The sequence below is a fragment of the Eubalaena glacialis genome, chromosome 15 (genome assembly GCF_028564815.1).
Source record: "Eubalaena glacialis isolate mEubGla1 chromosome 15, mEubGla1.1.hap2.+ XY, whole genome shotgun sequence".
Classification (NCBI taxonomy): domain Eukaryota; kingdom Metazoa; phylum Chordata; class Mammalia; order Artiodactyla; family Balaenidae; genus Eubalaena; species Eubalaena glacialis.
The window spans coordinates 28,512,295-28,536,049 of NC_083730.1; the positions used below are offsets into that span (position 1 = coordinate 28,512,295).

The 23,755-nt window shown below is 36.5% G+C and overlaps 1 protein-coding gene across 2 annotated transcripts in view; it reads right to left on the bottom strand.

The window, feature by feature from the left end:
* Positions 1-23,755, bottom strand: part of ARK2N (arkadia (RNF111) N-terminal like PKA signaling regulator 2N) — a 76,073-nt gene that overhangs the window by 4,579 nt on the left and 47,739 nt on the right. Inside the window, exons 3-4 of one of the 2 annotated variants that reach the window (XM_061170071.1) lie at positions 15,779-15,961; positions 4,664-4,790 (exon numbers count right to left, since the gene is read on the bottom strand). In XM_061170071.1, coding sequence (XP_061026054.1) covers positions 4,664-4,790; positions 15,779-15,961 — 310 coding nt within the window. The remainder of the gene's footprint in view (positions 1-4,663; positions 4,791-15,778; positions 15,962-23,755) is intronic. The other variant, XM_061170072.1, reaches the window with a different exon arrangement.

Here is a 23,755-nt window from a genome sequence, read left to right on the forward strand (position 1 = left end):
AAAACCAAAAAAAGGAGACTTCAGAGTAGAAAGGAAGAAAAACACAAAAAGAGGGCAGGCTCTGATGATCAGCTGTTGATACAGTTAACCTACTATTCTAAGAAAACAACATTAAAAATTAATCACTTTTGCTCTCATTTACAGATTCTGAAGGTGACCTCTTAGATAACATTCCTACTTATTTTTCCTAACTGAAGATAGAGTGAATCCTTGTACCTTCAGGGAAATGCTTATCTGCCTCCCTTGCTTTTTTTAGGGTTAATGTTAGCAATTGGTTCTAAGCAGCAATCAGTCTTAAATGCAAAAGCCTCCCCACATCAATTCTTCTGCAGAGGGGTGAACCAACATTAACCAATGGACCATAGGACCATGTGAAAGGAGGTAAGGGTCTGATTATTCATAAAAGCTTCAGCGAACAGGTACTGAAAGAACTGTTCAGCACAGTTCCACAACATAAAGATACATGCATTCATCTTCCTAGGGCAATTACCAATGAAGCTTGCAGAAGAAAAGAAGGAAAACAGAACAAGGATAAAGAAAAATATTAGCAACAGGGTCATAAGTTAAAACTTATGGCAAAATTAAGTGGGCACAGAAGAACTAGAGATGATGGAAAAGTCTCCATCTCACTGGCAAAGAGCATCTTGTGAAACTGGACTGTCCAAAAATTAACACCTAGAAATGACATCTAGGTAATGACAGGAGTTCATCACAGCAATCCAAGGCAGCCATAAAAGATGCATTCAACCATTAGTTAGGAAAGCATGCCTTCTAGCTTATGACTAGAAGAAACACAGAAGCTAAGTGAACATATCAAAATCTAAAAGAAAAGAGCAGGGAAAGATGTTAGCATGCAAGAAAAGAAAAACAACTGTTTAACAAAAAAAAATAAAAAAGAGGCACATCACAACTAGAATTACTGATGTAAAGGTCAACAAACCGGAATGCTTCCAATATGGAAAAATGGCACCCAAACGCAAGTCAGAGCAACCACAGTCCCCAAGAGAACAACTCAAGAACCAAGTCTGAGTTTTTTAAAGCTCTCAGAAAGCCCACAAGGTAGAATACCAAAAGGAAAAATAAGAACAGGACAACTAAATCCAAACAAAACATCTATGCATGCAAATCGAATTAGAACAAAAAGATGCGGATCAAAACCTAAAACCTTCTTCCAAGAGATAACCCTGCCAGAAGCCCATCAATACTTCATAACTGCAACCCTAGACCTGTAAAAGAAATAAATTCCAGATGAGACACAGGCAGCTAAAGGGGCAATTCCGAAGCAACCAACAAGAAAGGCTCTCCCCCCGACCTGCTTCTCAGCTTTTCAATCTCAATGTTTGAAAGATTATCATGCTTCTACTAAAGAAACTGCTGAAAAATTTTTCAGAAAGACACAGCAGAGTCAGTGAGATCCTACTCAGTCCTAGACCCAAGGGCCAAAATAAAAGATCCCCTCAAAATGACACAAGAGTCCATTCAAAGTACTCCAACAGAATTTGTCAACTCTACATTCCATTTTATGGACAGTTATTAACCACCACTGAGATTTCAAGATAGATCTGTCACCTCCAAGATATGATTTCTCCAGGATTCAAATTAAAGGATCAGAACTAAAAAAACCAAAAAAACACATCTTTATGCTTCAGAACCTGTAAGAAAAAGTCCTTGAAAGTAATGTTATAGCATGTTATTTAAGATGTACCCAAAGTCACCTGACTTAGTTAAGAGTGAAACAAAGATGTTTATAGGGTAAAATGACAATCTGGATAAAAGACTTTAATAAGTTCAGAGAAGGGTGTACTAGAGATAATCTGTGTGCATGCGTGTGTGCTGGAGGTGAGAGAAACTTGGAATTTAAATTTCCAAGTTTTAATAGAAATATAATAATTTCAACTCCAGATAACAAAAATATTGGTAGACAAAGAAGCTCAAGATATCATTATGGAAGGAAAGTTTAACAAAGAATCTGTAAAGAAGGGTAGCTCACTCTGTAACATTTCTAGGCACAAGGAGACAATAAAGAAGGGAGAGTCGGTAGGAGTTAATAGAGAACTGGACCATACATATCACTGATATGTCTCAGAACAGAGTAAGAGATTAGACAGACAACACAGGTTATAACCTATTCTTTCCTACTTAAATAGGAACACATGAGTAACACTGAATTAAAATTTGAAAAGTAAGTCAAGAGGAAGTTGGTAACTGGATAATGTGCTCCTGGCACAACTGAAGATAATTTACCTATATCATCTATCAGTCAATATGCAGAATAAGTTTTATAGTACACAGTCTGAAATGAAAAATACTGTAATATTCTAGAAAGATCTTGGCATGGGGCTTAAAAGTATAATAATGTCTTCTATACTTATATAATGCTGAAATAAAATAATGACAAACGTATACTGAAGTAAAGGAAGAAAACAAAAGTCCTATCTTCTTCATCTCATGGATAAGTCAGCTTGAAGGAAATAGATGGGAAAATGAAAGAGAACGTAATAGGAAAAAGTTTCTGACTAAGGCAGAAAAAAAGAGAAAAAAGAATGAGGTAAAGGAAAGATTAAAGAATGAAAATTCTTTCCCACCAGAATAGGGGAAATAACCACTTAGAAAGAAAAAAGGAAGCAGCTATGCAGGCATACTTACAGCATAAATATAGGATAGAGGATGAAGTGCTGGGACAATACTAGTTCTGATAGAGAATTAGCCACTTCTGGGGAGATGGCATGTTAAATTATGACTTAAATCTACATCCTTAAAGTCCCAATTGTTTAACTAAAAAATGCTTTCAGAAAGTAAAATCAGTTCTCATTAGAAGAAGGCATCCTCAATTTATGTGCATGTGTATTTTGCCCCCACTCTCCACTCCTAAATTCACCTTTTAAATAAGCAACAGAAGAATGCTGGTGAATGTCTTATTACCTTCCTAACCAAAGATTGAAATCAGATCTAAGAATAAGGTAAGATACGATGTTATATACCTACTTGATGAAATCACAAAATCACAACTTAACTCTTGTGGCATAGGAGAAAAATTCTACATAGAATACAGATTTTTCCAAAGACTAGGTTTTGTTGTGTATATATGTGTGTGTGTTAAATGTTCCTCAGGTATACCTCTGAGAGGGGTGCAACTAATTCTTAGGACTGTATCTTAAAGCAAGAGTCAGTAAATTTTTTCTGCAAAGAGCTAGACAGTAAATATCTTTGGCTCTGCAGGCCCTAAGGTGTCTGATGAAACGTCTCAATTCTGCCACTGGAGTGCAAAACAGCCATAGACAATACGTAAGTGAACAAACATGGCTCTATTCCAACAAACTTTATTTATGGATAAATAAATTCTATTTGAATTTCATATAATTTTCACGTCACAAAACATGTCTTCTTTCGATTTTTTTCCCCCAACCATTTAAAAATGTAAAAACCATTCTTAGCTTGAGGTCCATATAAAAACAGGCAGCAGGCCAGATCTGGCCCATGGGCTGTAGTTTGCTCACCACTACCTTAAAGAATGACAAACCTTATAAAATTATTTCCATAATACTGTACACTAATTTGATGTCTTGTGGCTTTTTTAAAAAATTCCTAAGAAACAAGATTCCCTAAATCACAAAAACATCACTAGAAATACACTATTAGGAACTGACCAAAGTAACTTGCAACCTTTCATGAAAGATAAAGAGAGGTGCTCTACCAGGACATGGAAGCAACCTAAGTGTCCATCGACAGATGAATGGATAAAGAGGATGTGGCACATATATACAATGGAATATTACTCGCCATAAAAAGAAACGAAATTGAGTTATTTGTAGTGAGGTGGATGGACCTAGAGTCTGTCATACAGAGTGAAGTAAGTCAGAAAGAGAAAAACAAATACAGTATGCTAACACATATATATGGAATCTAAAATTTAAAAAAAAAAAAAAAAGTTCTGTAGAACCTAGGGGCAGGACAGGAATAAAGATGCAGACGTAGAGAATGGACTTGAGGACACAGGGAGGGGGAAGGGTAAGCTGGGAAGAAGTGAGAGAGTGGCACTGACATATATACACTACCAAATGTAAAATAGATAGCTAGTGGGAAGCAGCCGCATAGCACAGGGAGATCAGCTTGTGCTTTGTGACCACCTAGAGGGGTGGGATAGGGAGGGTGGGAGGGACATGCAAGAGGGAGGGGATATGGGGATATATGTATACATATAGCTGATTCACTTTGTTATACAGCAGAAACTAACACAATAACGTAAAGCAATTATACTCCAATAAAGATGTTAAAAAAAGAGGTGCTCTAGGAAGAGGTATGATGTCGAATGCAGATTTCTCAATTATTTGCTCCCAATATATTTCAAGATAAAGTGAAAGGCAAGAAAATATGGATTGCGGGTGAGGGGGAGTATGGTGATACTTATGCCATAACAGAAAACTCAGTCAAGCCACCTAGGCATTTGCTAAAAATAAGAGACAAACATTAGTTCTGGTTCACATACATGTTTGACCGAGATGTTCTTGATATAAGACAATATGCAACACATTCTGAAGCTCATACGTGTCTATAATCAAAATGTATTTCTTAAACCACAGGAATTTGCGAAATAGCCCCACCATTCATGCCAGCCATGCCATGGCATGCCATACCATTTTCTTCTCTCCAATTAATATCCTACCTTGCATGTTCCTGAACTCCCACAATCTCCACTTCACTATCTGAAGAAGCAATATTAATTTCTTCATTGAGTGGTGCATTGCCAGCAGATGTTTTGTCACTTGCTAGGAATCCTGGATCCAAATGACCTGAGAGAGAAAGGGAAAAAAATAAGCACTACATTTTGACTCCTTATAAGCAGCAGGAACAACTCACTGACAGATTTCTCCTCCCAGTTTAATCACTGAAACAGAATCTCCTCATGAAAGCTTGCCTCAGCGAAACTGTTACCCATGTCAAGGAAACTGGGCAGTGTTCTGTTAAAAAAAAAAATTATTAAACAGAATACATGCACATTGTTAAATGAATGTTGAAACAACATGGACGTATATAAAAGTAAGAACTTCAAGTCTCTCACTTTCTACTCGCATCCCTTAGGAGAAAAAACTTTGGAGTACTCTGACAAATATGTATATCCAACTATAGGTATATATAAACTGTAATTATACTCTACTTCATTCTGTAATGCTTTTTGCATTCAACTCTAGTCTGCTTTTAAATGACCTGCATATGACAGGTTTGCCACCACTTAGAGGTGTCAATGGGGTTCTCTACTGCTTATCATTTTAATAGAACAAAATTCTAAACCAGAAAAGCTCAAAAGGGGACTTCCCTGGTGGCGCAGTGGTTAGGAATCCACCTGCCAATGCAGGGGACATGGGTTTGAGCCCTGGTCCGGGAAGATCCCACATGCTGTGGAGCAACTAGGCCCGTGCGCAACAACTGCTGAGCCTGCGCTCTGGAGCCTGCGAGCCACAACTACTGAGCCCGTGTGCCACAACTACTGAAGCCCACGTGCCTAGAGCCCGTGCTCCGCAACAAAAGAAGCCACTGCAATGAGAAGCCCGCGCACTGCAACGAAGAGTAGCCCCCACTCGCCACAACTAGAGAAAAGCCCACGCGCAGCAACGAAGACCCAACGCAGCCATAAATAAATAAATAAATAAATAAAAAAGCTCAAAGGCACAAATGGAGTAAATAATAGAATCATTAATATCATATTTATACTGGGATGCCTTATGAAAGACTTAACAATCTTCTCTCAATTTTAAACAATTTTAACAATTTTCTCTTAAGGAATGTAGATTTGACAAAATCGGACCCAAGGGAGTTCTCTGGCAGTCCAATGGTTAGGACTCCAAGCTTTCACTGCTGAGGGTGTGGGTTCAATCCCTGGTTGGGGCCAAAAAAAAAAAAAAAAAAGGGTTAAAATTCAACCTATGTACTCAGCTCTTGAAAGTTCTGACTTAAAAGGATGAATTTTAGAATATCTAGGAGTTAACATGGAATAAACAGAGTTGCAACAGGTACAAATTTTCATTTACTCTTTAAAGGCTATTTTTATTTGAATATATTGTCATCTGATACAAAATTATTTCTTCCTATTTAAAAAAATATCCCTTGTGACACATCATAAAAGCTAAACCAATATAAATAAGATTTTATGTACACAACTCTCTCTTCCGCTCTCACCTCACTCACTTCAATGCTTCAAGGTCATTAAGAAACCTTGTACTTTCATGCTCCTGCCAACTTCTAGTATAACCCTTTTGGAAAACCATGGACAATCCCAAAGTAAAAGCCTTACAATTTTTACACTCTCTGACCCTATAATCCCATCTCTGAGAATTTAGCCTAACAGAAAAAACTTTAAATAAGCAAAGTGTCATGATGTCAAACGATGGTCACTGGAGTGCTATGTAGAAATTTGGGAAAAGTGTATGTATAGCATACAAAGAGTTACATATAACAAGATAAAAATATGTATGGGCTACTTAAAAGCTATGAAAAGTAATCAAATTTGAATATAATTGTGGGTGTTTTTTACAATTCTTTAATATTATTTTTACTTTTTTTCTTCAATTGAAAATGATGCACATATGAGAAAACAGAAGATTAAAAAGGCTTCTAGATACAACTGGTGATTGAGATTGTATTACAGTCTGCATAGGCTTGTTAACCTTCTGTATTAAAAAATAATCTAGATAGGATTCTACGTGGTGTGGGCAGTGGTGTTGAACCCTACAAGCATACAAAAGGTGGCATCCACCAGACAAAACCCAGTTTTGTTAAATCTAGGGTGGTTACTTAAGTGGAATTGGTTAAGTCTGGATTTGGTATACCTAGATTCTTGCTCTGACTCCAATACTTTGCTTGCGGCCAAGTCTTTTATCCAATTTCTACTTCAATGTTGTAGTTAAGACTGTCATCACGCACACGGTTCCTACTGCACTGCTACGGAGGAATACAAATTGATAGACTCCCTTTTTCCCAAACCTTCAACCTGTCCATATTCAGTATTTCGAGCAGCCTTGCTTTGCACAGCTATAACAGTCTACTTTATCTATTTGTTTCTAAAATAAATACTTGTTTATGATATGCTGTGCACTGTGCTCAGTGCCAGGAATACTACAGGGAATAAACAAGGGAGGCAGTTTCCACCCTCAACGAGCTTACAATATAGTCAGGGATAATAAAAAGCAGTCCATTGCATTATGGCTTGAAAACTAGTCTGATAGGGAGGTAAATAATAATGCCCTGGATGCACAGAGAAAAGGAATGTTTCCTGGACTTGAGGATAATCAAGGACACTGAGCTCTTGGGGAAGAGTAGGCACAGGTGAAGGGAAGTACCATAAGCAACACTGTGTGCCCTTGAGGGTATAAAAGTTTGGTGAGATTTGGGATAATGGTAGTAAAAAAAAAAAAAAGTAATGAGAAATGAGCTGGCAAAGTCAGCAGAGGTCAGATCACGGGTAAGGAGCCTGGACTTGACCTTGAGAAGTAGGAAGCCAATGAAGGATTTCAGCAGAGGAATGACATGATCTGATTTTGTATTTTGAAATTTTTCCTTTTGGAGTATGGAAATGGAACCAGTAGCAGGGCAAGAAATACTAGAGGCAAGGAAACCAGTTAGACTGCTATAGTTTCCTGGGTGAGAAACGACTATGGCTGAACTAGGAAAGACACAAAAGGAGGAATACTGTGTTTCTGTAAGTACAAAGGGTGAGTAATGTTGGGAATCAGGCAAAGTAAAAACGATGCCTAGGTTTCTGATTTAGGTAACTGGATAGAGTGCCATTCAGTGCACCAATGAACATGTGAGGGTGGTTGCTTAGGATGATGATGTGCTTTTGAGATGTCCAATAGGCAGTTGAAGGTGCTACCGTTCTAAAGCTCAGGTCAGAGGTCTAGAGAGGAAATAACAGATTTGATAAGTCCTCCCAATAGGTGGGGAGATAAAGGTCATCCAGAGGAGTGAAGGGGGCTTAGAACAGAACCTTGATAAACACCAATAATTAAGGGATGGGCACAGAAAGAGGAGCTCACCAAGGTTCAGCAAGAGACAGAGAAAGAAAATCTAAAGATATGAAGCCAGGGCACCATAAAAAGAGCATTTCTAGGAAGAAGTGCTTAACAATGTCCAATACAGAGGCCCAATAAGAGGAGGAACTAAGTAGAGGCCACTAGAATTGGTGATAAGATGACCATAGATGACCTTGGCCAGGGGAACCTCAGAGGAATGATGGGGCTGAAGCTAATGTAGCAAAGCAAGCTGAAGAAGGATGGAAGGGAAGGAAGAGCAGACACATTTTAAGAAGTCTGGCTATGGAGGAAAAGGCAATAGACGGTACTGAGAGGAATATAGGTTTGAGGGAGGCGGATGCGTATGTGCATGTAGTATTTTTACTGGCCATAATTAGAAAAAAAGGCAGAGAATAGCTTTGATGGCAGAAAGCTGAGGTAATCTTGATCTGTAAAGAATGTAGAAAGGCCATCTGCAGAGCACAGGTGTGGGTAGGGCAGCAGAGTCGGTTTAGAAAAGTGAAGTAGCCACTGTGAAGAAAGAATGCTGCCTAAGGAAAGGGGGAAGGTGCTGGGCAGCACTGAGAGCCAGGATGAGACTGCAGATTAGGAAGTTAATATGACCCACAACTTTCCAACTACATGAAAAATCTTCTCCAGTGTGGATAAAGGCTGTAAGTGTGCATCCAGAGATCAGACTTGGCCAGATGGGTACAACAGGAAAGCCAACTATACGAGGAGCTGAGGATATCGGTAAAGGAGAGTTGGGCTTAACATATGCTAGATAGGGAAAGAAATGCAGCTAGGGGGAGCTGAAAAAAGACTGGGTGATAGGTTCAATGAGGTAGAGGAATAGTGCAGTGGAAGTAACAGTATGAGTCCAAAAACGCCGCCAGTGCGAAATGAGAAAGCATTAGGAAGAGGTAGGAGGAAAACCAATGGTTATGAGAAGTAAAACGTACTTCCACCCTCCTCGCCACCCACAAAATATGCAACCCTCTGGGACCATCCATTTGTCTGTCTTGTCCCCTACTCAGTTGTTATTCTCCTTTGCTCCAGCCACCTACTACTCCCCTTCCTACAACTTTTCCACTCCACTGCCCTCTGGAATGCCAGCTCTATGGAAAACGGCACTGAACCTTCTCTTCACCTCCTTGTGGAAACCTGACTTTCCTGAAAATGCTGCCTCCCCTGCAGGCCTCTGACTCCTACACCTCAGGTTGGGGATCAGGATCACTTACAAATTACTGTCCTCCATCCTCATGTACCAACACCAGCAGTCCTTATCTTCCAAGAAGTTTTCCTTTCACTCTAGAAGTTTCACTCAATGTGAAACATTATTGGCACTTAGTTTCTTTCTTTCTTCCATCTCTCTCCTTCCCCTCTCCACTTTAAGTCCTGCTATCACTATTACTCATTTTATATGAATGCTCATTATTTGTATGGACAGCCACCCCCAAGCTCTCCATGCCTACTCACTAAAGCAAAGAGTAGAGAGCCCCAAAAGACACTTAAAACCCCCTGTGGTAGACTCACAGCAAGGGGCTCAGCCCTAACCAGCCTAAAAATAAAGAAGCTAATTGAATTAAACCAAACTAAAAAGGCAAATTGTAAGAAGTCATGGTTGCTATAACCAAACTCTTCTTCCTTGATTATTCAATGCTTTTAAACAACAGAAATTAAGAAAACACAACAAGAACATGACAGAATTAGTTAATTCCTAGTAGCTCTGTGCCCAGCTCTATTTCCACAGTTCTAATTTATAATTCCAATGTGTGGAATGTTCTGTGAAATGTCTCAGTCATCAATATTTCCAAATAACGAGTCTTCATTGATTAGGCCCCTCATCCTGACCCTATCACCTACATAGCCTCATTTCAGATCAGGAAGTATCATCACTCTGCCTTTTTCTTTTTTAAAGAGGGACAAAATGAAAAATTACTATGCTACTTTTGCTCATAATTTTATATCTTAAGAAAAGCAGGGGCTTCCCTGGTGGCACGGTGGTTAAGAATCTGCCTGCCAATGCAGGGGACATGGGTTCAAGCCCTGGTCCGGGAAGATCCCACATGCCTCGGAGCGACTAAGCCCGTGCACCACAACTACTGAGTCTGCGCTCTACAGCCCGCGAGCCACAACTACTGAGCCTGCATGCCACAACTAGTGAACCCCACGTGCCTAGAGCCCGTGGTCTGCAATAAGAGAAGCCACTGCAATGAGAAGCCTGTGCACCGCAATGAAGAGTAGCCCCCGCTCGCCGCAACTAGAGAAAACCCGCGCGCAGCAACGAAGACCCAACGCAGCCAAAAAATAAATAATAATAAATAAAATAAATATTTTTTTAAAAATCTTAAAAAAAAAAAGAAAAGCAAGTTAACTATCACCAAAATTTAAGATTCTTCTAACTTTATTCATCCATTATGTATTCAGAAACTAATAATTTACATATTGCTTTTACATTATCAGATCAATCCAAACCATTTTGGCGGTGCAATTTTGGCCATAAAATTTATAAACCAAACTTGCTGGCATTTAGTTTTGTTAAAGAACCTGTATGATGCTCTAAAACTGATCACTTAAAATCAGGGTCTGCTCTTGTAGCCATTATCTTTATTGCTTGGTCTAAAAGTCAGTATAAGATAAAACAGGGGAGGCGGGCAGGGTGGGGGGTGAGATGGAGTGGAAGGGTACAAATTTCCTGGTGAGTGTTAACAACTCTAGACTAATGGTGTGAGTGTTCTACCACATTTCCTCTCAGAGCCATTAAATAAAATGTGCCACTCAGCTAACAAGTCAGCTGGGATCCACACCAAATCTGGGGGATCCCATGCTCTATAAGAGACACCATGGCATTCTCCAACAGCCAGGAATGCATCCCCTTCTCTATTTCAGAGCCAGGACAATTAGTCCTTTTCTCTCAATGTAACCCTCTTCAGCAAGTCACACATTCTTTTGGAAGCTCTAGTGCAGAGCCCAACACTCTTCTGGCCTTTGGGCCATACCCACACTGCACCAGCCCCCCTTGACTTCAAAGGAATCCAATGGCAGAGCAGTGCCTAAAGCATACACAAAAGCGAGTCAAAGATGTTATAAGGTTCTTCAAATACTGTCAGTGGTAGCAATCTACTCCTATTCTAGAACAAGAATAAGCTCTGTAGAAAAAGTGTAAACACAATTACCATATATTAAACTGAAAATAAAGCAAAGGATTTATATTTAGTTATTGTGGCAGCTGGTTGTCTCTGTGTAGGTCTTTCCCTGTGTAGCTCTTTGGAAAGATAACTGCTTTCACTCTATAAGAAAATTCTAAATTTTTGTCCTCCCACTACAGATCTTTTCAACACATAAATAAATCAAAAAGTAGAAAAGGTAGTGATTAAATTATCATGGCAAACATTTTCTTTTTAAATCATATATCTACTAAGAACTAGTCCTAAGACTATTTGAAGTATATAAAATTATTACATACTGGATGACAGTGGCATGCTAGCTATAAAAAAGATTACTATCTTAAATCACTACTCATTTAGCTTTAAAGCAAACAAATTATTACCGTGTGTTAAATTTTTTCAACAAAAATATTAAAAACTTTAAAAAGTGGGAGAAAAGGAGATCAGAAATCTAAAATCTTACAGTCCACATGTACCAGCCGAACAAGAGGAAACTTGATCTCCTTCACAAGACTTGATACAATGATTTTAAAGTGCTAACAATAGAGGGCTTCCCTGGTGGTGCAGGGGTTAAGAATCCGCCTGCCAATGCAGGGGACACAGGTTCGAGCCCTGATCCAGGAAGATCTCACATGCCGCGGAGCAACTAAACCCATGCACCATAACTACTGAGCCTGTGCTCTAGAGCCTCCAAGCCACCACTACTCAGCCCGCATGCCACAACTACTGAAACCCGCGCACCTAGGGCCCCTGCTCTGCAGCAAGAGAAGCCCGCGCACAGCAACAAAGAGTAGCCCCCACTCACTGCAACTAGAGAAAGCCCGCGCGCAGCAACGCAGACCTAACACAGCCATAAATAAATAAACAAACATATTAAAAAATGATAGTGCTAACAATAGAAACATGGTCATTCTGGTCTGACCATAAAAAGCCCTACTCTAAGAACAGGAAACCCAAGATTTTTTTCTCTTCACTACAACTAAGCTTGTATTACGGACAAATCAAGATTACCAGACCTATTTTAAGGATGGGGAAAATGCTCATAGTCTACCTTCTTAATAAGAAGGCTGATGGAAAAAATGAGATCATTTGTTTAGAATTTTTAATTTCCAGGGAGGGAGGACCTCTAAATAAATTTAGTGTAATGATTATAAGCCTTCCACACCAAGAGTACTTCAGACTTCTGCTTCTTTTGGCCTCATCTACATTTATGTTTACAGTGAGCTATTATTAGCAATAAACAAAAATTAAGCTATTTTCAGATATACTGGTACAGTTTCCTAAACATGTCCGATGCAAAAGTTATTAATAACAGATTCCCAGACCCCATTTCAGATCTATTTACAAGATTTTCAGGGAGAAATCTAGGAGTTTGAATATTTATAAGCACTCCAGGTAATTTCTATGCTCAGGCAAAGTTTAGGAAATACTGCAGCAAGAGCAACTCATTCCAGGGCAGGAGAATAAATTAGAAATCCACTGACTGGGTCCATTAATCACTTCCTTAGTCCACTTCAGCCTAAATATATTAACATAATGCCAGTTAGCATTCCTGAGGGCCTGCTGTGTACTTCATCCTATACGAAGCACATTATATGTTATTTCACGTAACAGTATAATAACCTCTTGGGGTGGATACTAGTTTTATCCAAGTTTTGTAGATAGGGAAAACTGAGGCTCTACATAATTTACCTGAAGTCACACAGTCTGCAAGTGGCTGCTGGTTCAAAATCAGGCTGTTTGCTGGCAGCAGGCTGCCACCCACTATACTGTCCACTTCTAGCATCAAGTGAGAAAGAGTAAACATATGGCAAGAGCTGAAATGGAAAGTTCAGAAAGTTTTCTGGGTCAGAAAGATTTCTTGACCAATGGCTTTCCTAATTTCAACTCTTTTTCCTTGGTTGAAACTAAAACTAAACAGTAAAAACTATTTTGCATACAAGAACATCATCTAATTGCTTAGAAAAAGAGATAAGCTACTCTATCCCTAATGATTGCTTATGTGATTCTAAATGGAGTGGGACTGTAGACCTGGTCTGAGATGCTGCTATCAATTAGCCACTGCTGCTATTAATTAATTAGTTCAGTGACTGGGTTTTTATTTTATTGGGAGGGAGAGAAGGAAGACTCGGATTAACCATTACAACATTTATCTTAAACTCCAAACTCAAGAATGACCATCTAATTGATACTAATACTCCAAGTATCAAAACTATAAACTGGCAATTGAGAATAAATTCTATGAACATTGTTATGATATGGTAAGTATATTCAAATTCACAAAATGGGTTCCCACTATGACAATTACATCAAGACTACAGTGTATTATTAAGTTTTATTTATTACTCACAGACCTGCATGTTAGATATAAAAAAAAAAAAAACAAACTTTGAATGAGCCAATAAATGGCTTCATAAGAAAATATCATGGGGATCTCTTGAACAGTGATGTCCATGTCCTACGATATACAAAAATCTACACATGATTTGTAATATATAGAGAAAGCACACACATGTGCTTTCTCTACACATGTACCAAGAGACATGTACAGGAAATGTCAATGGCAGCATCATTTGGAATAGTACCCTAAATGTCCAAGAAGAGATTGGGTAAGTCTATTATGATATAGTCATACACTGGAATACTAAATCGCAGTAAAAAGTAAATGAACTCTAGCAACACATCAACAAGAACAAACTTCACAACATGCTGAACTAAAAAAGCGAGTTGCAAATGATTACCTTCTAAGTAATACTAATTAGTATTAAAACATGCTTGTTTACAGATACAAAACAAATGCAGTAGAAGTATGGAGGAATACACAGGAATACCAGACATTAAATAGCAAATTCAGGGGAGCTTTGGAGTAGAGAGGGGCTGTTTCCCTCCTCAAATATTTTTGCCATGTTTCATTTCTTAGAGCTTAGAGCTAAGCACCAAAGGCTGGTGGTATTTTTAAATAATCAAGCTAACAATTACTTGAATCTGAAAATGTGATGCTCCCCCCACCCAATGCTAGTGACTTTAATGATACTGTAACACCCCAAACCTTGCACTTTTAGGTTAACTCATATTAAACTGCTAAATTTGTTGTAGATGAGAAAGTCAAATATTAACAATCCCATATAGTTCAAACTAATATTAAAATTCTCTGTATGAAAAGAAAAAAACAAAAAGTAATTGTTCATATTTTTCCTAAGAATTTACTATAAAGTGGTCTACATTTCATGGCAAGACTAAGGAAACAGGGTAGTAAAATTGAAGTAGAAAGGATCACTTAACTGTCAATGGATGAAAATTAAGATAAACTACTCCCCTTTGATATAAAGTATTACTACTTAATTCTTTTCAAAGTACTTATACACATTAATAAATACTTAAAAGATCCTTGTTGGGCAAATCAAGTATTTATACATATAAAAACTGAAGTCCAGAGGAGAATCACCTTGTCCAAGGTTAAATAGGCAGTTAGCAGTCACAACACCGTTAAAACTAAATCCAGGTCCTGTTCCAAAATTAGTCACAATAAATTAATCAGAAGCTGAACAAATAAGAGAAACTTTTTTATTCAGTTTCAATCAAAGATTATGAAATGAAGAATTAATGACAATGATCTGGGGAGTTCTGTCTCCCCTTTTACTTCCTAACAATTTCAATATAAAAAGTTCTAAATTATAACCCACTGTTATTTTTGTAATACAAAATTCATTTCCCATAAAAATAATATTTTAGGTAGTTATTAAGCCAACACAATTTATAATTTAACTAGAAAACTATAATCCTTCTATGACACTAAAGAAAATACACACTACATGAGCAGTCTGTCTCAATCCCCTCTACCTCTTTTCTTAAACTTTTCTAAAAGCACTAGTACTTTTAGAAAAAGGTTTAAATTAGAAAGAATGTTGGAAGAAAGAGTTTTGAGGAACATAATGAAGGAGACTTGGAGGCACTGTGCAAGGTTTTCAAAGGTAACAGCAATAGGTTTCTCAGAGAATAAAATATCACTCTTAAGAATCATCACAGAAGCAAGATAAACAATGCAAGACGGAGAGAGATTTTCCTGAGATAACAGAGACAGCAACGGAAAGAAAGGAGTTGGAAAAGACAAAATGAGAACAACTGTAAAGGAATTAACAGGGACACTGCACACTGAGAGGCAGAAGAAACAGTGCAGCACTGCACTGCAACAGGCCCACAGGGCAAATTGTAACAGCTCCCTCCCCAAACTACAAGGTCCATAAGTGAGTGAAACCACTGAGAAGTGGGGATGGGATTGCGGGTGGGGGTGGGAGGTAGTATCAGGTCATCCGGGTAATTTTTACATGTTAGGCATTTTTAACTCAAGAAGCACATATACTGAAATCTACCGATGCCTACAATTTCTGTCTTAGATATTCTCATTTTTGCTTTCTTGTGATTAGAAAAGACGAATGACATGCTACCCAAATATTTTCTGTTATAAAGGGCACTCTGGAAGCCACAATCATCTAATGCCAGATGTCTCTTAGCTGGCCTGCTCTCCTCAGCAAGGAAAATAGCTGCCAGGACACATGCATACTATACCATCAAAGAAAGGGGTGAGGGGGGAGGGAGACCAACCTGCCTCCGCATTCAGCTCCTCTAGAAGCCCGCTGGTCCTCCAGGTAGCTCCTGTGTCCTGGCCTCCTACAGAATTACTGTGCTCTTGAACTACTGCAGCCGCCAATAAATTGTCCACATTTACCACTTCTGGCTCAGAGCTGGTGTCAGACATATCATAATGAGCTACAACTGGAGGTCCATCTAGGGAGGAAAGAAAATGTATACTTGTATCTAACTTGTGGGGTGAAAAATACTTCTGCAACTAAGAGCCCCCTAAATGCCAGTTGTCTTTATCTTATGATTCTACATGGTCAGAAAAGCTGCACTTTATACAATCTAATATTTTGTACATGATATGAAAGTGAAAGAGATAACCCGAGCTTACAAAGATGAGGGACACATTTGGGAAGGAGGAAAAAGGGTGTTATTATGAAGAACAAAGACAAGACTATACTGAACAAAAGTTACACTGAATTCCTGTCATTCTCCTAAAGAGCAAAAGATTAAGAAAAACGGGAAGACTCTACAGAGAAAGTGAAACTGATTTTTTAAAGAAAAACACGGATGCAAACTATTAAGCTCAATTTATATTTTAAGAGAATGAATCTAGTTTCTTCCTCTTAGTAGCTAATACTAGAAGTCCCTAATAGATTCAGAGAAGAAAATCAAATATATATTTTCCTACTTTAAGAGCTCTACTTGACTGACATCTATTTCCAGTAAAGCTCTTTTATAATATTAGGGATGTTATGCATCTTACAATATTCTACAAAAAGATAATGCTCATGAAATCCATCTTCAGGATTTTGCTTTGGATGTCTTATGAGGGATATTTCTATTCTCTTTTCCCTGAGAAAAACAACCAGCTCACACTCCAAGGAAATGATACACAACCTTATGGGTTATTTGAGAGGAAGATATTAAAATTCTTAGAAAAAAGAGATCCCTTCTACCTCCAAATCACCCTAGCTAGCTGAAAATGGCAGCTGAGCTCTGAAGTAATTACACTGCAGTGATTCATGCTAAAATAATTCAATATTCATGCTTGTAGAATAGATACATGCTTTAAAATGCTACCCTTTTCTAATATAAAAGCAAAAATAAAGTTTTCAGTCAACTATGAAACACATCCCTTACTACTGCCATTTTAAAATAAAATGCTTTTCCTCCCCCAACAGCTATTTATGAAGTGCAAGCAAATCACTTATTTCCATAAAGATTTTTTAATATCATCCAACAAATTAACATTAAACAGACCTATTTTATTAAACTCTTGACTATGAAGGAATACATATGCCAACGAATCATTAAAATAGAACACAATGAAGGATTACTGTTTTAATACAAACATCCATTGTGTAAACTGTCACTAAACAAAACATGGAACACACACTTGGGGTACTTATCCCTTAAGACTAAGTTCCCAAACCACAGGTTTATGTAGCAACATTTTTAAAATAAAAAATGACCAAACATAAAAGTAAATGAGTTGTTAAGTGCCACCGTATAAGGAACAGACATATCACAATATGAAATTCTGACGATCATGACAATTTCAGTTGACTACTTAAGAATAATTTCCAATTCCCAAAAGGGTAAATCATGTTCATAAAATTCAACAGTGTGGCCTCAGTATCAGTTAGTAATGGATTTTAGATCAAATAGCAAAAAACTGGTTCATGTCTGAGGTTTTTCTTTTCTAAAAAAGAAAAGAAAGCTGTAACATTTATGGAGTTCTCGTCAGAGTTCAAAATGATTATTATGGAATCAAGATACTGTGTGATGTCCAAATATTTGGTTGCAGAAGATATGAGGGTCAAGTACAATATTGACTATTTGACCAAATGTTCTATTTTTAAAAGGGCTTTATTAAGTGTTTTGTGTTTGAAAAAAAAATAGTGATTTATTTTAAAATTTATATCACAAATACCATTCACAACCTCTTGCCCTCACATTCCCCCCACCACAACCACCAAATTGAGGCAACAGGTCAACAGTCAAGTCAAAATTGTACCACTCCTACATGTGAAATCATGCAAAAAGTATAAGTGTATATGTACATGCAGAGTAACATCACCTACCCATGGAAATAACTTGTCTGAAAGTCTTCATCAGTAGGATATACAAGCATAAACTTGTTATCTGGCTTCATTCTTGTATCTTCCATATTTCCAAACAGCACACCTTATAGCTTAGCTTAAATTTAGTATTCATCATAAACAAAGACAGTAATATTTTCACATTTTAATTATACTTAAAAATTAAAATAAATTATCACTGTCAATTTTTATATCTAGTATATTCAAACAATGACAAGTCAGTACTAAACCAACTTTAATAAAGTAAAGGAAAGGTTGCCTTTCCAACTCTGCCTTCCAACAAGAAACCACAATTAAGGATCTTGTGTTCCAAGGTCACCTTACACTTATTATTAGCAAACCAAAATTAAATAAGATATGTTTAAAGCACTTAGCCTCAGGGCTTGGACTTTGAACCACTAAGTGTGAATATTAGCTAACTGATGGGGACAATTTATGATATTCTTTTAAAACACGATTCTTGCTACACAGCAGAATTAAGAGACAGGTAAGATCCTTTTAAAATAAGTATCTCTTGAAGGAAAAAATAAAATCAAACCACTGAGGAGGAGCTAGAAAAACTCAGCATATTAATAACAGAAGCAGCTATCTACACTTCCAGTTTGACTCTACCAATTCATTACAGGATGGAATAAACATGAAGCTACTGTGTCCTTCCTCTCGCTGATTGTTAAAACAACTGCGCCGCTACTAAGATTATTTTGACTTTCAAAAACATCAAAATAGTCACTTCAAGTAAAATTACACATGGAAACATTTCCAATTTAAAATGTAGTCACTAAGCAGTCCATGTTTACAACATAAAAGGTTATCCAAACCGTACATTCTCCCATTTGGTATCTGTCAATCTTACAACATCAATTTATAATGATGAACTTACTAGTTTTTCTATAGTCATTAAGAGCATCTCTCTATAAAGGTAAATTTAACACAATTATTTAATAACTACTTGGTCTGTAGTTAATCCAAGTGCTGTTTCTTCTCCTGATTGAAATATCTTGAAATTTTTGCTGCTCATTACAAGGGAAGAAAAATAAAAGGTCAAGCAATCCACCGACTATGTTTTATTTAAGAACATCAACTTGTCTATATTATACTAGATAGGTTTGTGTCCTCTCTCTGACCTCCTAGTCTATAAACAGTTTCTAACTTTTCAAATACCAAAATACAGATATATCTGTTCATCACACATTCCTGATACAGTGAAGTTTACCCCTGTGTGACTTTAAACCTTCCTGTATTATTATCGAGAAATGTTTAATTTGATGAATTAGTTTCCTTTTATTCAAATATGTTCTCTTCTAAATCTCATGGAAAAAAATTTGAATCACAAAAACAAAAAAACAAAGCAAAACAAAGCCTAACATCCTCTACTACGTTTATCTCTGACAAATCCCTCTTTTCAAAGTTAACAACAAAAAGCACAGAATTTTAGAACTATATAATACATAATTTACCAGTCTCATTTTACAGATGAGAAATTTGAGTCCTCGGTAGCTGAAACCAGAATAGTTTACAGTTGTTATCAGTGGTGAGGGAATGGGAAATATACAGGATGAGACTGGGAGCAGCACAGGAAGTACACACATTTTTGGCAGCAAATACGTAGGTTAAAGTCCTGCCTACTTCTTAACTGTACGACCCAGTTTGTTCACAGGGTTATGGTGAAGGTTAAAGACATAACACAGAACACAATAGTTCAAATACTGGTCCAATGCCCCACCTTTCCATTATAATTAGCACCTACCCTATTTCATTATTTGCTTGTTTATCTTTGTATGTAAACTCTGCTGTACACAGCCTGCATGCAAGAAGCTTTGAGAAATCATCACTGACTGGGCTGGTGCCTTCTATTGGTCATAGATTAACCCACTTGTTAAGTAAATGCTTTGCTGGGATTAATGAGGTCATCACACATGTGGCTTTCGTATTTTTATTTTTGTTTGAAGTGAAATGTCAGCTTGGATGTATTTATATGAAAGTGTTTCAAAGCCAAATAGAGATCATTTGGGATTATTTCATATTTGGCATCATTCTTGCCTACAGAGAGAGCCCTTCCACTAACACAAGTTTTGTCAGTCTCCCAGTATGAAATCTAATCAGATCTAGGAAACAGGAATTCCTCTTGTATCCCAGAGACATCTGGAAACATCACTCCTCCTTCTCTCTCTATTGCTAAGTCTTAGGCCCAAGAAAAGATGGGGCAAATGGACAAATACAGTGTTTGCTCATTCAATTCCCATTTCAATGGCTATAGTAATATACAATAAAACCCAGAATAAATTCCTTCTCTCCTCTTTACTACAGCCAATCTCCCAAAACCCCTCACTAGGAGAGAAAAAAAATCGACCTTGCTGCAAAGGACCCCATAGAGGTTCTGCTGCCCCAGTCATTAAAGGGCCTAATAAACCCAGTGCCATTATCTACAACAACTAGAGAGAGTGGGAGGGGGTGGAAATCACACTCAGCCTCAATCCAGATAGTGAGATTCAAAAATAGTTACATCTGAAAGAAGAGTTCTTAGAAATTACCTAGCCAAGGAGTCTAAGAAGGAGGAGCATGTGTGTGGTGACCAAGTAAGGAAAAGAGGTGTAGGGGAAATAAGGTGTGGGCCTGAGGGACTGAGAGAAAGGGGAAAACCTCAAGAGTTGCAGAAGGGAATTTGCATTTTGGTAGAACCCACCCAATAAGAAAACAGCTTTTTCATTACACATCTAAATATTTACCAAGATGAAAATTGATTATTTTGCAAATGAGAAAAAATACTTGAGAATACATATGTTGTATTTTATTACTATCAACCAATATATATATTAATATATATACACACATGGAGAGAGAACAATTTGAATAAAAAGAAAACAGTCATTTTCAAAGCGTCTCTTGGAAAAGATAACTACATCAACCAGAAAAGACAAAAAATCTATATAGAAAAGGGCCATCTCTAGAAAAACAACTTTAAATACCAAAAACTGTGTATCTTTTCTTTATAATAGTATCATAAAGCTATTTTAGCAAAAAGAAAAATAAGAAGATAGTGCTAAATGAAAATGAAATGCAGCAATATGCACTGAAATTTTATGTTTAAGAGTTAAAAAAACATTTTAAAAATAAAACCGAGTCAATAACTATTTTGTACTTTTCGCATTATATTCATCTCAATTATTAAAAATTTAGATGTTATAGTTTCCAAGGGAGGAATAAAGTTTTAAGGATTACATCTGTTCTTACATCATACTGACAAAAAACAGGTCATTTTGCCCACCCAGAAAAGTTACCTATGATACTGATGAAGAGTTAACTTTGAAAGTATCAAAGAAGAGGTAAAAGGAAATATTCAAGATTAAATACAGAAAACAGGGCACTTGAAGAGGTCACCATCTTTCAATTTATCTTTGTATTTCAGGGACAAATCCACAACCTACTGCTTTGAGGATTCAGATCCACAGAGAATAAAACTAAAATATCTGCGCTACATACACGAAGGAAGATGAAGATTAGATATGACTTTAGCTACATCCTCATGTCTATATACCCTGCAAAAGACACATCCATTCCAGCTTTTTGATTATTCCTCAATTTTGATATTTTCTAAATATTCCTCAATTTTTAATAGGATAACTTAGAAGGACATATAAAAGAGAAGAATCTCCACCTTTTATATTAACACTGGTATTTTGTTATTTTCTTTTTTGATATACCAACTACAAAAAAACCTGAACATTATCCGAAAAACATCATGTAAAATCTACTATTAGTGGTACCTACAAACTAATGCCATTCATTTCTTATGGAAAAGCAGGTTTCCTGACTCAGGAACACCTAATGTGAATTAACTGGCAGGGAATCACTATAACTAATGTAATATGATCCTAAATAGAGTAACAAGAAACATTTCTTTTTTAAAATTTTTATTTATCTAGGTTAGTTGATACACTTCAAATGCAGAGATAGGTAAAAGATATAAAGAAAATGCAATAAAAATTAAAATCACAGTAATTTGATAACATTCTTCCCAAATCTTAAAGTTATAATATGAATACCTTCATTACCAAAGAATACATTTCCTCGTGGATTATTATTCCTTCATTTCTTAGGATATCTTCTACTTTAAGTTGTAGTAATTTAAGATACTATGAAAAGATCTACTCATTACTAGTAAACTAACAATTTGGTTTCAATCCCCACTAACTTTCCTAAACTTCAGAGAAATTAAAAACAGAAATCAAGAAAAAAATGAAAAGTATAGAACTCGGAAGTTATTCACGTTGATTACAATTAATGTACTCATACAACTGTTCTAGACAAATTAAAAAGACAAGTTTCTTATCTGTACAATGACTGAGGGCATATACACCATTTTTAGAGAAGATTTTGAAAATTATTCTTTGAGAACAATTTTTATTAGAACAAATTTAATAATAAATTACTAAATTTTCAGTTTAATAAATTTGCTGAAATTGTTTTGATACTGTATTTTCTGACATGTGGAATTCCACAAAATCTTTTTCATTGTGCCCTCACTGTACCGTTTAAATAATACAAACAGAAGAGAGGAAATCAATACAAGTTAAACAAAATATAACAGGTAATTATTTTTAAAAGTCACCTTCTGTGAAATAACTTGCCTGTAATATGTTACTCTAAACAAATGATGATACATAGCATGAAGTCTATTCACCATCTTTCCTATAATTTTCATATAACTGTACCATCAGGCAAATTTAGCTGTATATTAAAAATGAAAATTATCAGTAATATCAATCTGGGTGTTTTGTTTTGCTCAACAAAAGGAATCACTATAGCATTTCTTTCATTAACAGCAGATTTAATACATTTAAAATGACTTCATTTCTAATATTCTGACTTGCATACAAATTTTAAGTAATAAATCTAATTAAATTGAGCTATACCTTGACCCAGAGACCAGAGTCTCTGCTGTTAAATATACCTAACACTAAGGAATGACAAAAGCAATGATGCAAAATAAACTAGTTCATGTATATTCTTTTACTCAGTCGGCTAATGAAACAAACAAGCGGTCCAAACCTTTACTTGATAATCTAAGAAATAAATTTTTCCCTCTAACTTAATCACCCTAACTAGTATGTGGGCAACTTTTTTTTAACACACATTTAGGAAGCAATAAATGGATATATTAATGACCTGAATCTATTAAAATCCCTGTAGACTATTGCATAGTTATGTCTCCAGCAACCTGCCAACTATAACATTAATAAAAATACAGAATTAATTATTTCAAAATTCTGAAGGTGGGTACACATACACGAGCACGTGCACAAACATACCCCCTTGAGACTAGGCTTATTCCTTTGACTTGGTAGCAAAAAACAGACTTTTCTCTTGGATTCCCAAAATGACAGAACCTTTATTCTAAATTTAAAAAAAAAAAAAAAAAAAACCACTTCATGCAAAATATTGTTTTAAGATTTTAATTTTACTGAACTGTGTTCTAAATTAAAATTTTACTTGAGCTCTTATTACAGTCAAGTTTTAATAAGCACACAAAGTACACATCAATATAATTAAAAGTTATCATCTAATGAGTGGCTCGAATAACCTGCTAATTCTAACCTGCTGATTAAATTCTCTTAAAATGATTAGGAATCTAATGTCCTAGAACACTGAACTAGTATAAACTAGGCAGAAAACAGTCTATAGACAGATTATTAGAAAACACATTTATCTTCACTACCCCCCCCTTTTAAATACCAGCAACTAAATTCCACATGTACCCATTAGAGATGACATAATCCAGATACGGGATTATATTCTTAAATAAAAAGCATTTGGACCATGTCTAGATTAATGCTATAAGTTGAAAGAAGTTTCTGTCCAGCATTAGCCCTTTATACACTACAGAAAGTCCAAACAG